This window comes from Sander lucioperca, chromosome 20, assembly GCF_008315115.2.
Source record: "Sander lucioperca isolate FBNREF2018 chromosome 20, SLUC_FBN_1.2, whole genome shotgun sequence".
Lineage (NCBI taxonomy): Eukaryota > Metazoa > Chordata > Actinopteri > Perciformes > Percidae > Sander > Sander lucioperca.
In genome coordinates, this window is record NC_050192.1 from 24,833,062 (window position 1) to 24,851,423 (window position 18,362).

General features: G+C 39.7%; 1 protein-coding gene across 2 annotated transcripts in view; it reads left to right on the forward strand.

Moving 5' to 3' along the window:
- Window positions 1-18,362, forward strand: part of plxnc1 (plexin C1) — a 59,770-nt gene that overhangs the window by 12,607 nt on the left and 28,801 nt on the right. The window contains exons 2-11 of one of the 2 annotated variants that reach the window (XM_031306249.2): window positions 9,089-9,903; window positions 11,208-11,330; window positions 14,084-14,218; window positions 14,842-14,942; window positions 15,017-15,122; window positions 15,209-15,374; window positions 15,584-15,686; window positions 16,707-16,782; window positions 17,349-17,390; window positions 17,531-17,664. In XM_031306249.2, coding sequence (XP_031162109.1) covers window positions 9,089-9,903; window positions 11,208-11,330; window positions 14,084-14,218; window positions 14,842-14,942; window positions 15,017-15,122; window positions 15,209-15,374; window positions 15,584-15,686; window positions 16,707-16,782; window positions 17,349-17,390; window positions 17,531-17,664 — 1,801 coding nt within the window. Of the gene's footprint in view, window positions 1-8,605; window positions 9,904-11,207; window positions 11,331-14,083; window positions 14,219-14,841; window positions 14,943-15,016; window positions 15,123-15,208; window positions 15,375-15,583; window positions 15,687-16,706; window positions 16,783-17,348; window positions 17,391-17,530; window positions 17,665-18,362 lie in introns of those variants that run through there. The other variant, XM_035996168.1, reaches the window with a different exon arrangement.

The window sequence follows — 18,362 nt, forward strand, 5'->3', positions numbered from 1 at the left end:
TGCGTTTTTCTCAGTTGACTTTATCGCACCGGAAAAAAAGTCAAGGACTGTAGGATGGATCAATGCCGAGAAATCCTCGGTAGCTGTGACACAATGTACTGCGGCCATGCTCATCTTGATCTGACACGTTGAGCCTGGTCATCAATGGCAGTACCTTGTCCCACTCTCCATAGCACAGACACTCTATTTCAGTCGGCATAGGTTGGCATATTTCCCCACACTCACACCACCAGTTCATGTTGCCTCTCATCCTCACGTCCTCGGGCTGTGGAGCGATCGCAACCTCCTCCTCCTGTCATTCTATTTCCAAAGCACGCAGCTCCTCTTCTGAAAACTCTGGTTCGTAGAGGTATGGTTCTGGATCTTGACTGTCTGAGAAGTCATCCTCTTCATCTCTCACAAAATCCGCTATGTTAATCACCATTCACTGTCTAGTATTCACGCCGGTATGTTGACGGAAATTGGGGGGTTTCTGGTGCTGCGTGATCTCTGCGCCCATGTAGCAGTGCTTTCGGCTGTGCTTCTTCCCAATATAGTTGTAGCATACCCCCCGAACAAGGATGCAGACGGAGCCCTCCTTGCTTGCATATCTCTGTGGCCTCTTTTGCAAGCTGTATTGCCTTTTCAACTGTGTCTGTGCTTGTAACTCCATCATCCACATAGAAGTCCTTTTCCATGAACTCAGATCCTACAGGGTGTGTGTGACAGTATTCTTTAGCCAAATACTTTAGTCCGTAATTCGCACAGCCTGGGGATGATGTTGCACCGAAAAGATGTACCTTCATTCTGTATACTCGTGGCTGTGTATCTGTGTTGCCGTTTTTCCACCACAGAAAACTCAGGTAATCTCTGTCGCACCGCTGGACGTGGAACTGGTGGAACATCTTCTCTATATCGCACATTAGAGCAATAGAATGTTGTCTGAACCGTAGAAGGATGCCTGTTAGATTGTTAATCAGGTCTGGCCCTTGGAGAAGATGTTCGTTTAGACTCTTTAGACCCTTGTGTTTGGCTGAACAATCGAAAACAACACGAAGTTTAGTTGGCTTTTTGGGGTGATAAATCCAGTGATGGGGAATGTACCATTGTTCACCTTGTGTTCCTTCATTGTGTACTTCTTCGACGTCACCCCTCTCAATAATGTCTTTCATGTAAGTTATATAGTCTCTTTTGTACTTTTCGTCTTTGTTGAACTTTCGCTTTAAGTGTTCGAGTCTGATTTCAGCAAGCTTTCTGTTATTGGGTAAGTGTGGCCTTTGTCTGAATGGCAGAGGCATCTCACAGTGTCCTTGTTCGCTTTTCCTTATTCCCTCCTTAAGCTTGTCCAAAAAGATGAGATCCTCTTGTGAGACCGTTTTGTCGCTTGCTTTTGTGTCCTTAAAATCTGACTCTAGCACACTAATCACGTCCATGGGAGTTACAGGGGGTAATTCCTTTATTGTGACTCTATGACACAAACTTGACTGAGTTTCATTGAGCGCTGGTGTGGAGCCTCCAACGATACTCCACCCTAGATCTGTGCGGATGGCATATGGCTCCTCACCTTCTCCTAGTAGAACTTGTCTTGGAGCTAAAGTTCTGGGACAGTTAAATCCGATAAGGAGTCCAAAATCACAACTCAGAAGAGGTGGCATATTATCAGCAATTTCTGTCAGGTGGGGCCATGTTACCCATACAGGAACGATCATAGATGTGCTACTAGACTGGCCCACCTTAGTAACGTTGAGAGCTGTGACTGACGTGGTTTCATTTGGAGAGCTTGGAGCGGTGTTGTCAGAGCTTCGTGACCTTTCATATGCCTTGTGATTGTCATTGTGCAGACAAGTGGGATGCCTTCCTTTGCAAATGTCACAAGTGTGGCGATGACAACAATCTTTGGCGTTATGGCCTACCTTTAGGCATCCATAGCACAGTTTATTGTCCCTAACATATGTGCGCTTCTCTTCTAAGTGCAGATCTAAAAAGTTAGGGCACTTTGACAACTGGTGTTTTTCATCTTTGCAAAACATGCAGGGTACCTTTCATTTTGTGTTGCTTGTCCTTGCCTTGTTGTTTTGTACTGTGGTTTGTGTTGTGAAGACTTGTGTGGATCTGTTTGGTTTAAAGTCCTTTGTGGTCCTTTTCTCGTAGGATGAGCTGCATGAGTGAAGAGCATATGAAGAAGTGACCGGGTTGCATGCGATCTCTGCCTCGACTGTCACGAATTGTGCAAAGTCCTTAAAAGAGGGGAAATCCTTGCCGTCCATAAGTGTAACTGTGACATGGCGATTCCAACAGGCTGCCAGCCAATCGGGAACTTTCTGCAGCAATTTTTGATTTTCCTCGCAGTCACTTAGTATCTCTAGGCCTTTTACATATGGTGTGGCTTGGAGACATGCATTTAGAAAGTCTGAAAAGGTCCTTAATCCTTCTGCATCCTTTGAGCTTATTTTAGGCCATTTTGCCAGTTTGTCTCTGAAAGCTCTTTGCACAACAAAAGGCGGTCCATAACGTTGCTCAAGTTTCTGCCATGCATCCCTGTATGCCTCTTCATCACTGCGATAGAACGTGCCCTCAAGACATTTTTGTGCTGGGCCTGTGACGTACCTTTTGAGCAAGTGAAGCTTATCAGCAGGTGAGATCCCTTTGCAATCTACAAGTGAAGAGAATGAAGCTTTCCATTCAATGTAGTTAATTGGATCTCCGCTGAACACTGTGGGCATTGGCACTGGGATTCTGTTTATGGCTATACTGTTTTGAATTGCTTGGGCCAATTGGGAAATGTCTGTGGGAGGTGCAGGAGTGACGATTTGAGGGTTTGGATTGTTCACAGTGTGATTTGACATATGAATAGACACATTGTTTTGTGGCATTAATGGAGGTAAACCACTAGAGGGAGCTAGTGCTTCATGAACAGATTGATGGTCAACAGAGCAAGTCATATTGTTCGGTTTTATTTGCTGATGATCCATATCCATGTTCATTTCTCTGTCGTAGATCTCAAGTTTTGCGCGAGCAGCTTGCATTTCCCTTTCTGCCTTTAAGCGCCCAAGTTCAGATTCTATATCTTTCATTTTTTCCTTTTGTTTAATTTCCTCCTGCACAATTTTATATTCTGCTTCCTTTGCAGCCAACTCCGCAGCTGCATCAATCCTTTTGGCTGTGATGCTTGACGTGTCAGACTGCTTTCCGACGCTAGACTGAGAGGTGGTACCGTAGATGGAGTGGGCGTACTGGTGTGACAGTAGCTGATGAAGGCGTTGCCTTTCTCTATCTGCTTCAAAATCACCATTGATTGCTGTTATACGTTCATTAAGGATTTTCATAATGTCCTTAGTTACTGCTTCACAAGAGTCCATTTTGCGTCTTGTGTCAGGGGGTGGCATAGTACGCTCCCTTATTTCACTATACACCTTCATCATGTTGTTCAAACCCTTTTCAATATCGTCGGCCATTTCACACAACTTGTGCTCTGATAAGTCAGTCTTCAGACTTTCTCTGGATGTTCTGATTAGCCCTTTCCATTGTTCATAAAGACTCAGCAGTTTATTGTCTTTTTTTATCAGTTCGTCTTCTTGGTAGGCTAGCATTTTCTCCGTTAACACACTAGGCCGCTCTGAACGCCTGGGTAATGATAACTCAGTCGCAGCCTCCATTTTATGCAATTCAGCTAATTGTTTTTCTTTGCGTTCAATATCGTCCTTTAACTCCTGCCTTGACATGCTCTCTGTATCTCCTTGATGTAATAAAGCTCTCATTTCATTGATTTCGGTTTGTAGCTTACGTGTTTGCTCTTCGATGCCGTCCATTTTCCGTGTTGTTGTAGCTCGCTGCCTGTGCTGTTGCCGTTGTCCTTAACATTCACGGGCAGCTCGATGTAACATTAGCACACTGAGGTGAAGCTCTTACTGTAGCATACCCCCCGAACAAGGATGAGACTTTTACTGATGGTTTCATGATGTTTAATTCTTTATGAACCATAATCCGTTCACCATGTCACCAACGTAAGAGCTGAAATGTATACAAAATCATGTAACCGATCAGTTAACATTGTTCACAATCACATGCTGTCTTACATTTGTGCAGAACCAACATTAACAGGCAAAATGCTCAATCTCAACTGAATAAACAAACCTTTTGCCTCTTCGGAAGGGCTGCAAGAATGAATTTGTTGTTTACCATGGGCTCCGTGTCAAAGTTATTGCCATTTTCTTTTGGAATGAGCTACCTGCTATGAACAGACGCGCGTGCTTCCAAAGCAAAAAAAAACAAAGGCGCGTAGCTTTAGACCGGAAATCCATTTCAATAAAAAATTTCAAAATAAAAGACAGTCACTATATTTTGTAACAAAATATACATATGGTTATTTACAATAGTCCCAAGTCAATATCTGCCTAGGAAATCGTCTAGTCTAATCAGCATTGCTATTTGTACTCGTTGTGAATACGCAGGCCACAAGAAGTAATTATGTTGTTTTTTGTTGTTGTTGGCTCTCTCATTGACTACGTTAAGCTAAGCTAGCGCCGGCGCTGCCGGACTAAGACAATGCATGCACTGAGACAAAAATGCGTTTGCCCACCTATATAAATATAGAGGAGACAGTGAAACCCTATTTCAACAAACGGTGGCGTATTCCTTTAAGACTGTTTATTTAGTCCCTACAATATGTAACATTTCTGCATTAAAATGTCTAAAAACGACAATACCTACGTTATATATTTTTATGAGTTGTGTTCTTACACTATCCCAAATGTGTCCACCAAATTTTAAACCCAGAGAAATCTGTTATTTTATTTTTGACACGGGACGTTTCCTTTAGTCGCCTGTCAGTGGCGTCATATAACCTTTCACCCTCTAGTTACTCGTAACTTCTGTCAAAACATGGGAACCCAGATGATACGTTCGAGAGTAATTGTAAATCATTCACAGAAATACTCAACCATAACACTGCTTTTTTTGCCACATGGCATCATTTTGTGATTAATTACATGCCACTTTGCAACACAGTAATATGTGCTGGTTGACAAGTAACGTTAGGTAATGCTTGGTGGGTAACATAAGGTTACAACATCGTTCAACACGCTCAGTTATTTTTTAGTATGATTGTTTTGACCACAAAACAAATGTAAAGTTGTGAGAAGAAAAAAACATCAGCAGGTCGTTTGTGGGCGGGGATGGTCATTTAGCAGTAGAAGGTGGGCCGGGTGTTCAGATTTTTGCTCAGTGTTATGGTCATACTGTAGCCTACCTTGTAAACTTAGTCTAATAGAATGTAGAGTAGTGACATAATAACTACAGTATAATGTATCTCTAAATTCCTCCTAAATGTCCAGAATATTGCTCAGTGCATTTACCCTGTAATATTAGAATAGGTACCCAGTAGGTAAACAATAACAACAGTATAGGTACCCAGTAGGTAAAAATAATTAGCCTACAGTATAGGTACCCACGAACCAAATAATTACAATATAGGAAAAGGTACCCAGTAGGTAAAAAAATAACTAATAGGTACTCTCAGTAGGTAAAACAATAACTACAGTATAGGTAACAGTAGGCAAAAAATAACTACAGTTTGAAGTACCTAGTATAGGTCCAAAATAACTACAGTATAGGTACCCAGTAGGCTAGGTAAAAAAAAAAAAACTACAGTATAAGTTCTTTGTAAGAACCCAATTGTTACCCCCTTATTCCATACCTTCATATCTTGTTCCCCAGTACCTACATATCAGTATTGGTAGCCTATGTTGCGGGTTGTAATATAAAGCGTAAACCAAAAAAGTATTCAGACTGGCCACAAAAAGGAGAAACACATAATTTCATTAAGTTATCTGCAAACAATGGACCTTTTTCACAGCTGAAATTGATAAGCTTAACGATGGCTCAATTCCATCAAGTGTCCCAGTAAGCTATTTCAGTGAGTCAGCATGCACAATACCAGGGCCTCTCCTAAGGGACTGTTCGTTATTTAATTAAGGGGCCACCGGAGGAGTTTTGTGGCCTCTAACCTAAAAAGACGCGACCCTCCCCTTATCATTCTTAATTTTCCTATGACCCTCTAAAACGAATTGAAAAAAATTAATGACCCTCCCCTCCCGTACAAGTTTGCACTTAACAAAGAAGTACAGATACCACTTGTTTTTTACAACCATGACATACATGAGTTAACCTCTGCATTCTCATCTTACACATCACACTCCTCTGTTATGGTGTGGTGGCCATTTCAGTAGATTTACTCACTAATATTGTTGTGGAAACACAGTAAGCATGGAAACTAAATGCACACTTCATGCATTACTGCATTACCTAAAATACTAAGTTACTCCTCTAGTAAACTAGTATTCAAATGAAATAAAACAATAAAACATTGAGACCATTCAGCAAAGGACGCTGGGATATAGGCTAACCAATTCAACACTGGTTGCTATGGACTTGTCACTATCGTCATTGTATATTTTAGCACATAGGTAAAGCTGCCGAAGCTGAACATTATATTCCAAAACACACATGTTTATTTTTAAAGTTTTTAAGTTACATTGTAACAATTTAACAATTCGCCCTTATGAAATCCAATCGCGGCACGGCTGTTTTGGAACGCAATAGACACTCTTAAATTCAACTAAAATGTAACAGTGAACAATCAGTGTTGGGCCTACAGTCTGTTGAGAAGCCTCTCCAAACGCAGAAACCAAGTGCAGTCACACCATAAAACATTTAGACACGTTAAGAAAAAAGATCCGTATTTTGCCGTAATCCAATGACACGAAAAAAAAAAGTAATCCACAGCGATCAGTAGATCCACAAACAGAGTCACGGTGTATCCAGCAAGGCCGATATGAGCGTCACATTCACCAGCCAGCTCCAAACAGGTGAACGAGGCCTCTCCACTTCGCCATTTAAACAAAGTGGAATAAACGTGTACAAGTCCAAATCTACACAAAACCCGCAATCAATTAGTAAGCTGACATCACATATATATACATGGCATTTAGGAAACCTTTATTGAAGGTTGGCACGGCAAGATGTCCAGACTAGTGCAACAGTAATTTTTGTTTTTTGCGTCCTGCTGCTCCCATCGTCAGCCAGGTAATAATATTTTTTTTACTAAAGCAGTATATGAAATCAGATGTATTACCTATCACAATTTAGTTGTTTTGTGTTATTTAAGATATTTATTTAATATCTGGTCATGCCAGATGTAATTATTCTACTAATTTTGTAAACAATGCAATTACCTGTTTGAGCCACCAGGGGACAGTGCTCCTCCTGCCCCCCCCCCCCAGCAAACTCCGTATATGCGGTCAGACCCATCTGCTAGGGGGCCGAGACTGAGAGCTACACGGATAAATATGCACCAAACAAGCCACTTTGAAATTTTGCTCTTTTCATGAATAAAAAAGTTGGGTGACCCCCCCACCCAGACTAAAACATGTTGGTTGACCCTCCCCTCAGCAAAATATAAAAAGACATGACCCTCCCCTATTTTCCTCCGGTGGTCCATTCCATAAATACCGAACGGTCCCTAAGTGGAATGCAGCCATCATTAATGGTTTTGAATACACCTGTGATTTTCCTACTATGACATGTCAACATGTCTGCTGTGAAAAAGATTTATTAATGAGAAGAAAAAACCCTCCACAGTAGACAAAACGCTGTCACCTGCTGTCTGTAGCCAATCAGGAGGTAACTCTGGAATTAGTGACCCAGGTGGGACCAATCCCCTGATTTAGAGCTAAATGGTAGCCGACACAATTGTACTTGTACCGAAAAAAAAATATTTATCAAATGTAGGCTACGCTCTCAAGAGGCATAATCAAAACTTTTTCTTACCCTTTTGTATCTGGAAAATCAACGCCTGAATGCTGATCCTTTCTTCCCACTCACACTACCAACCATCCTCAAGCAGCAGCCTATAACACGAAGACAAATTCAAAAACGTAAGTTAAGGCTAGGTGGTCCGTGTACGTTGGTGAAAACAATTGTTTTCTCTCTGATATGACGGATTTCTCGTTTCTTTGGTCATAGTGTGCAAAAGCAAGAGTCCATTCTTTTTGTCACATTCTTGTGATGTAGGACAGTCTCGGTTATGAGTCAGTAGTAAACAAAACATTTGTTGTGTCCCATCTGTCTGGTCGTCACTGTCAATGTAGTAACCAATGATTCCAACAAGTAGTGTCACATCTATTTGCATTCAACTGTTCAATGACATTCAACTGGAAGAAAGAACTTCCCAAAGCTGTCACTAGATGTCACCCAGAAGACACTGGATATAATCTGCGGTACTGTAGTTTCAACATGCGGAAAGTTTCATATTTTAGTCTAAAATGGTTACCTGATAATTCTGTGTAACCGACACTCAATCATACTGTAGCCTACTGTCACTTTGCTGAACGGGAGATGTTAAATGACTTGAAGATGCTGAGAATCAAATGTGACATGTAAATTATGGTTAGGGACCGTACTCGTATATGGATTTATAATAGCGGCCCAATCAGAACTCCCTGTTGCCTGATTAAGCGTTGGTGTATTGCCCCGGCTTTTGGTTCTCGAGGTAGATATCATGTGATGAAAGTATTAATCAAACGCTTTTCATTCAGCTGGATGCTGTCATCGTCTGGATGTCACATCAATGCACACACGGCTTCTATGGTTGGACTAAAACTGTATAGACTTGGTTTGAAAACGTGATAAACGTGGGACAAATACAGCTGTGTGAAACAGTAATGTTGCAAAATCGTATCTCAGAAATTTTAGTTTTCGGTTTCGCTGCGCGCGCTCCCTCCCACTTTCAGCACTTCTCTTTTCAACAGACGCGCTCTGCGTTTTTACGCACGACACCAGTGACACTGTGGAGGAGAGCAGAGTGCCATGAAGACCGTCTATGTGTGAGCATTTTGCTGTCATCACTGCAAGAAGATGATCCTGCTGCCGGCTCTGTTGTTCATTGTCTGGGGAGAACCGGGAAGGTGCCTGGAGGAGAATGGAGGCTTCACTTTTGATGGAGACATCCGCCACTTCGCTGTGGCCACCGACACGGTTTACGTCGCTACAGCGGAGACGCTGTACCAGCTGAGCCACGACCTGACTCTGGTCCAGAGTCTGAGTCAGAGAGGAATCCTGAAGGGCGGGTATCAGACGGATGATGCGCAGTTTTCCCGGGTTTCTGAGACGGATGAGCGGAACGCGACTTTCAGCGTCAACATGTTGTTGCCTTTTGTTGAGAATGAAACTCTGATCAGCTGCGGTGTGATCGAGTGCGGTTACTGCGAGGTGCTGGACCTGAAGAACATTTCAAATGTGCAGTATATGGAGCACATCCAAGTGGGATCCACAAGGCGCAGCAGCGCATCCATCGGCTTCCTGGTGAATGTGGAGGAGAAAACTACCGAGACTTACATTCTGACTGCCATACAGCAATACGAAGACAAATCCACAAAGAGCAGCTGCTTCTCGGAATCAGAAGCGGTAAAACTTATTAATACGGATAACAAGCAACACGGATCTATATTTTCCTATATTAGCGAGTTCTCTTCCTATTCGATCAAACGTCCTACAGGCAGTGCGGAGTTTGTGGATGGATTTCAGATCAGTTCAACCATTTATCTTTTCTCTAACCTGCCCTCAAGTGACACAAGTAACAGAGTCCGTCTCATTTGGCTCGAGGGCAAAACAAACAAAGCGGAGACTCTCAGGTCGCTGCGGGGCGCGACCCTCAGCATCTCTGATGGTGGTAAAGGCAGCAGACTCCTCGCCTCCTCCCTGATCCCGGGCGGGCCGCCGGTGCTCTGGAGCGGCGTGTTCAGTGTGGACGGAGGACCCACCGACACAGAGCTGCTACTGTTTGACATCAGCCCTCCTCTCACCGGAGACACTGATGCAGATCCGGACTTCTGCAGTGTCTGCAGCCCTGACAGGATAAGATCACCGGTGGGTCATTGTGTTTTAAATTAAACAGATTTTTGAGTGATTGGATGTTTCCAACTTTGACTGTAGTTTAATCTACATCTGCCTTCTGCATCAACAGGAAGTCAGACCACTTCATTATTCTTTGATTTTAAAAGTTACAAAACTAGAAACACATTAAATGGGCTAATTTCCGGCACTGAGAAAATATTTCACTCTATGCAATGTCATGATTCAATATTTCCATTTCTGTAACGATCATAAATACATTATACAAGGCCTACTCATAATAACAATAATAATAATTATAATTTATACTTTATAATTTCATTATAATTATTATTATCTGTTTCATATTCTAATGACAGTTTTAAAAGTGCTTTAAGAGTGAAATGAATGAGTAAAGTTCTAAGAAGTTAAAAATTATGCTAGGAAACCTGTCTCAATTTTTATTTTAAAATAATTTGGGACTTACTGTAATACTTTTTCACATTATTAACGTTTTTCCCAGGAAAGTTTTCTAAATCTTCATTTCCACAATGACAAAAAAAGTTGTTATCAAAGGGCAATCATGTTCGCTGATGACAGCATTATTGAGGAAGGACTTTTTGGGGTTTTGCTGACTGAAGCTTGACATATTACACAATCAAAGCAAAACTGTATTCCTTAGGTTTTATGTCTTTAGAAGGTGAGAGGTCAAATAATTAAAATGTCACTGTCACTACACACTCAGACCACCTACATAGATACATATTAATTACTAGTATATGTAATATTAGTTAGCCATACTGTATGTATCCTTAATGAAATACTGTAGGCTAACAGTCTAATTCACTAGACTGTTGATGGTGAGAGTTGTTGGCCTCCAAATGAGGATAACAATTGTAACAAAGTATAGTTTGTTTAGCATTATTAAAGTGATTGATTTCATTTTCTTTGTTTCCAAGTAAAACTAAACATTATTTATGGTAAGCAAACTAGTTGGGTGTACAGCAGCTTCAGTCATTGGACATGATAGACTACAACAATAATATTGACTGGGATGTGTACCCACATAAATTATTATTGTTTTTAGTTGACACTATTTAATACATATGCCAGCAGCTCCCTGTTGCACATCACATTCAAAGGCCCAGTGAAAGGATAAATAAAATGTATTAACATGACTCACCGTGAGTACACTTGATGACCTAGCAATTCAGTTAATTGAGCTTTGATTACTCATAAACTACTTCAAATATCATCAGTACTTCAAAGATCTACTCTTCAGAAATCCATAAATATATGTTTGATTCAAATCTGATGATCAATGTGTTTTTGTCTCTCAGCCAAAGATTCTGAAGCCCAAGGCAGTGCTCCTCAGGCAGAACTCCATGACCTCTGTGCTGGCAGTGAGACAGAAGGCCTGGATGGTTTTCTTCATTGGGACCGGAGATGGGCAGCTCATTAAGGTGTGTATAAAAAGTGATGCACATTGATTATTGAAATAATCAGTACTTCAACGACACAGGTAATGGCATGAACAAACGGATTTCTATTTTGTTCTATTAACTAGTATCTATACATTAATTTAAAGTCACAAAAACCTATTATATATATTTCCTGAACAAACATGTTTATTAAATGATAGAAGGAAGATGCTGTAGAGGAAGGAATATGCTCCAAAATACTTCCATTACAACTTAAATTGGAACCATAATGTGATTTTGTTGATGTACGTAAGTGCAGAAGGCGTAAAAAATAATGTCCACTTTCTTGCAATAGTTGTGGTTAACACGGCCAGCTTCCTGTCATCCCCTTCTTTTTTCCTCTATTTTTCCATCAAATCATCCTCTGTTCATCTTCTTGATATGACAGTAAAGATTCTGCATTCTACATGCTCACTCACATGAATTATAGTATTGAGCAGAAGTCTGAGAACACTCCGCTAGACACAATAGGCTCTTTCATGCTGAGTTTACTTTCACAAGTGTTCATAAAACCCCTATGTGTATTTCTCTCAGCCATGCAGCTGAGGCCTAACAGTGAAGAATAGCTTTGATATTGACTCGCTGGCAAATGTAACACATAAGGGAAGACAGCTGATAGCTTGGAGAAAAAATGATGCAGAAAGTGCAGACCACTCACCTTTTGTCGTTAAAGATGTTAGTGTGATGCTGTGTGAGGGTGTAGATAGATAGATAGATAGATAGATAGATAACTGGAACATACGTATAAACCTATGCAACCTGTTGGTGGTAAGAATTTGCCTGAGTGGGGTCAAGTATCAGACATACCAAATAGAATTATTTGTTTATACCATAAAATGCTCATTTTTTTATATAAGCATCTTGACCTGCCTAATAATATAAGTCTCACTTTTTACAATATGGGACCTAAATTAGTTTAATGTTCTTAAATTATACACAAGTATACTACTTCAACAAGAAACAAAAATTAACAATGCCATAATCATCATCATGCTCGGTATATTACTCTAATATCTGCCCATTTTCATCATGAGATCAAATCTGACATTACATATCATGTGGTGGGATTGTAGGTTCCCTGTCAGGGTAGTGTTGGTGTGTACAGGGTTGAATGGAGCAGGTCAAATCACTTTAACCAAACGTATTGGCAGAAAGCCACCTATTGACCAATAACATACCCACTCTCGGCCTCAACCCTTTCCCTCTTAACATCTAGTGCAAGATTCATTTCCTGTCACAGTTTACCAGAAGCGGGGCCCAAATGCAGCCACTTTGAGAGGGTAAGAACAGTTAAAGGCAGTTTTACTTTAAATATCCATCAGTCAACAACTGTCAACAGGTGGGCAGTCAGAATAGGCAAACAGATCCATGGGTAGTCTGAGGCCGGAGGGTAGGCACCGAGGCAAGATGCAAGTCAAACTCACAGATAACTGACAAAAAGCATGTACAGCAGCATGGCAATGTAGGCACTAGGGAAACTAAAAGCTAGCTGCTCTCCATGTACAATGAGACTGACTGAGGAAATTAGGTCCAGCTGTGCAGACAAGTGAGTGGTCAGGTGATCTCCTGAGGAGGTAAACTCACGAAAGGGGGATGTGAAGCATGACGGAACCTGAAAAACTCCAGGACATGCACTGAGTGAGTCTGAGGCTGAAGAGGGAGACACCATGACATTTCTGCTTAAACATTTAGCCTGAGCAGCACCAAATATAGTTGCATCACAACCTGTGTATTGATAAATGCTAAAGTGGAAGTGACATAATGTGGACATCATGACAGAAACGCAACAGTTTTTTCGCTGGTTTCAGCTCGTGGTGTTGTCAGAGGACAACACAGCGTCCCCATTAGGACTGAAGAGCATCAATGGACTAAAGTGTTCCTCAACAACCTTAATGGTGGTGGTCATTAGCAAGTGGCTTGACATGTATAAGATGCTTGAACCACAGACTCATCAGGAAATGCAACTCTACCTCTACTCAGTCAACACAGCCATTGATTGCAGCAGCAGATCATTTTCTTAATATTTTGTTTGTACAGGTCTAGTATACTAGTACATAATACCCTTGGTTGAATTCAATTTAGTTAGTTCCCCAATTCATGAAATATCAACGTAGTGTCACACCCACATGTACAAACATGTACACTTGGCGAAGAACAGAGAAGCTCAGATTACAGCACACACAGAGGGATTGTGACTTCATTCTCTGCTCAGGACACCATTACTCCACTATACAGTATCTTTACATAGCAACTAGTTGTTTGCTACAGTATTAATGTTCTGAATATCATGTACAAATCATTTTAAGGAAAAAAAAATGGTTTGGGGTTGGGCTAAATCTTAATAGAAAGAGCCAAATAATCAATTTTGCTGGCTAAATAACACTAAGTGAATCTCACTGTGAAAACAAGAGGTAAGGCAAGACCAACTGAGCCAATATTATAAAGCCTACCGTCTAGTCATAAATATTATCCAGGTTACCTTCCAAATTCAAACCACACTAGCATACAGTTGGTTAGCCTGCTGACCTTTTAACATTAATTGATTCAAAAACTATTTGTTCCCACTAACATTTTCTGGCGAGGAGTTCCCTCTCTCCAGCTTAGTTTGTTGGCAAACTTCCACGCAATAAAAGTTTTTAATCCACCCATAACCTTTGATCTTTACCAGCACAGCAGCTTAGTCTACCAGAAACATAACAAAGTTACATTGTTGTTGTTGTTGTTGTTGTTGTCAGCTTGCTGTGGACAAGAACTATCACACCACCTGTCCCAGAGTGCTCTACAGGGCCTCTGACGACCGCCAAGTGTTTCCCAAAATGCATCTGGATCAAGTGGATCTTAAACACGTGTACCTGCCATTTCAGAACCAGGTGGGTGCATTGTACATGTATCCAGTCTTGTATAAAGTACTTAGTAGTTAGAAGTTAAAGTCACCTTTTAGAATATTAAGTAAAAGTCTTAGAGTATCTGATCTTTGCTGTACTTAAGTATCAAAGGTAATTTTCTGATATTAAATGTACTTAATTAATAGAAGTTAAAGTAAAAACTTTGATTATCAACTGTATTGTGGCTTCCTTATAGTAAAGCATAATATTCAGGGTTTCCACACCTCCTTAAACATCATTCACAGTTTGTGACACAGTCTGACATCAACAAAGAGAAAAACAGAAACAGATTTTCATTGTTTGTGAGGAAGAATCTTTCACTCCAACGTACCATTTTGTTGTTGTTGCAAATAACGAGAGAAACGCTGAGGGGAAATGTAGTGGAGTAAAAGTTTCCAGAAACATAAATAACAAAGTAAAGGTACGTGAAAATTCTACTTAAGTATAGTAACTAAATATTTGTACTTTGTTACATTACAATAGTGCATATATCACGTGTAAGGCCATGATGAACGCAGGGAGCTTATAAATACTTTAAATGGTTCTGATTATTTTATCATCACATGTACAAATGCTATATTTTAAAGTGTTGCTATGTTTTGTTCTAGATGAAGCGTGTACCTGTGTCAAAGTGCAGCACATACACAAATGTGCAGGACTGTTGGTCTGCACAGGATCCGTACTGTGTCTGGTGTGGCACTAAAAGAAGGTCAGGAACAACATCTGCAGGTGACACCTTCAAAGAACTGTGAACTTGGTTAAAACATAATTTTCTCCTCCTAGTTGCACATTTGAAGATGACTGCCAAGATTCAGACTGGTTATCCATTCCTGACGATTCTCAACAGAAAATGGTTTCCTACAAAGTTGTAAAGGACAGCACAGGCCAGGTAAAGATTACGTACAGGCTTTTAACTATATTCAGTTGTGACGTTTTTTTTTTCTTTTGTAAACACTCACATTTTTCCTTTCTCAGATCACACTTAACATCCAGACACATCTGAGTGTGGGCCAGAAGGCGCGGTATAACTTCGCCTGTCAATTCTCTGCAAGTTCCAGTGAGCTTTGTAGCAGAGACGGCCTTCCTCCACAATTCCCACAATGCACCTGCACACTTTCTAAAAGCACACTTCCTGCTGGAGGTCAGTGACATGTGATAAATACCATTATCCAGTGAATTTAAAACCTGAAGATCAATGACTTTCACTGTCACAAGAATCCTAAAATGAAGTTGAGAAATCTGTGTTGTTTAATGTTATATATTGACGTCACATAAAAACGTGTGTTGCTGAAAATTCTGGCCAAGATTCTGATATTCACCTTTTTTTTTTTTTTCTTTTTAACTTAACAGGCCTGGATGTCACAGTCAAGATTAAAGTTGGAACGACACAATTGTCTAAAGTACTGAAGCTATCCAACTGCTCAGACATCAGGGGACCGCTAACTTCTGTCCTGTAAGTCCACTACCATTTTAAAGAAATCTAAGTAGACAGATCATGTCTAACATAAATGATAAAAGATAGAGCTGGAAAACAAAAGACTTATTTCAAGATTGATTATCAGGACCCAGTTATACAGAAAAAAGAATGTAACCTTGTCTTGTTCTGGAATCTGGTTATTCTTTATTTCTGTCATGCCAAGGTTTATCTATTGAGAATCAATGTGAAGAAGTACAAATAAACATTTTAGCTGTAAACTCAACCTCAGGCATCCAACTGACATAAGACACATGCATACAACTGAAAGCTGAACAGACAAACACATATTAACCCACACACGGCAGTAATCAAAAACTTTGTATATAAAGGTTACGAAAAGAAAGAAAATACACAATACATAGAACAACAGATGTAAGAAAGTAATAGAATAATCACTAGAGAAGCAGTTAACTCGGATACAACAGTCAAGTTTTTCAAAAATTGATACAAAAAAACCCTACATTTTATAAAAGTAATTAACCGGCTTTTGAGTGGAGTAATTAAGTTTCAAACACAGCATAACGTCTCTATCCATTGGGAATGAGAGGGAGGAGCAGCAAGGAGGTAGTCTCGCTTTGCCAGACCATCCACACGCTGCGGAGCGGAGGAGGGTCTGGCTAGGCCACACAACATTCCAGGATGGAGAAAAACGTGCTCTGGTTTAATGGGATTTCTTTAAACCAATCACAATCGTCATGGACGGCGCTAAGCTCCGCACAGAGCCGCTGCAAAATAGTCGCGTGAGAGAAAATTCAGATAGTCCAGCTAGCTTTCTCAATTTACCCTGCAGAGATCTGAGGAGCAGTCAACAATAGTCGTCATAAATCCACAGGAGTTTAAAATTCTAAGTGTTACTTACTTGGCCAAAAACCCTTTTCTGATTCTGATCAGGTAGCATATATAGTATTACTATCTTGTGGTCTTTGTGTTAAGTCATTATGATTTATACTTGAGTGTTAACAGTAATAATAGGTTATAACATTTGTTTTCTTGCAGGTGTCGGCAATGTATCGGTGCCGGATGTAGCTGGAGCGAAAAAGGCTGTTCCTGGGCAAATCAAGCAGTGGGGAATGTAATTATATTTTTAATTAATTATTATTCCAATGTATCGCTTCATTCATACAAAGATTCACTTGTCTGATCTTAGAACAAAGGGGAAACAAACTGCTAGCTTCCATCAAAAGTTACAAAAAGAAATGCCTTCCAACACCAAAACTCTTATTTACATGTTGTCTTGTTAGCTAATGTTAGCAAGCTAGTTACTAACTCACTCACCACATTGCTGTCTGCTCAAAGTTGTTCAGAGTTTAGACACTTTGCAAAGATGTCACCTTCACTACGAGGACAGGGGGGGGTTGCTGAGTGCACTTCACTGGGCACAACTATTGCTGATCAGTAATTAGTTAAGCTAACTGCTTGTTAAACCAAAATGTCACATTTTGTATTTCTGTACGTCAAACACATACTACATACATATTATAGTTGTTGGAATATACCCAAAGCAAGCTGATTTCTTACTTATTATTTCCAGTTTTTGAGCTAAGCTAACGTTAGTTGAAACAGGTCCTGAATCAACTCTTAATAGAACCTTCAAAGTGAATGTCATGCTTCATTTCTTCTCCTAACTTCCTCCTGCAGGACAGTGTTTGCCAAAAGATGGAGTCAGGGGGAAAGTTTTCTGTGAGTCTAATCCTTAATTCTCAAACACATTTTCCCTCTGATTCTCACCTTAGTCACATTCAGTAGAGATTAAAACATCAGTCAAAGATAATGCATTAAAACTGGATATCTTTGTGTGTGTGTGTGTGTTTTACTGTCAGAGACCAGAGATCTCCTCCATCACTCCCAGTGTGGTGTCTTTCTACGGTAGAAACCATGCAGTGTTGTCGGGTCATAACCTCAGTGATGTGACCAGAGTGAGGATCCAAGCGGACATGGACTGCACTCCACAAGAGTAAGACTAAGACTAAGATTATGCTCGCACTATGAATTACGTTTTAAAGATAGCAATTATAAAAGGGAAAAGTCATCAATATTACAAATTGATATATTCATCAAATTAACAGTATTGACAGTTGACTTGATACTTATCAATGACTGTCCACTGGTTCTCAAACTGTGGTACCAGTACCACTGGTGGTACGTGAGCTCCCTGTAGTGGTACGCGGATGGAATCTCTTTTATTTATTTATATATATATATATATCTATCTATCTATCTATCTATCTATCTATCTATCTATCTATCTATCTATCTATCTATCTATCTATCTATCTATCTATATATATATATATATATATATATATATATATATATATATAGATATATATATATCTATATATATAGATAGATATAGATAGATATATAGATATATAGATAGATATATATATATATATATATATATATATAGATATATATATAGATAGATAGATAGATAGATAGATAGATAGATATAGATAGATATATCTATCTATATCTATATATCTCTATATATATATATCTCTATATATATATATATATATAGATATAGATATATATATATATATATATATATATATATAGATATATATAGATATAGATATAGAGATATATATAGAGATATATATATCTCTATATATATATAAAAAAATTGGTGTCCTTAAAAGGTCGGAT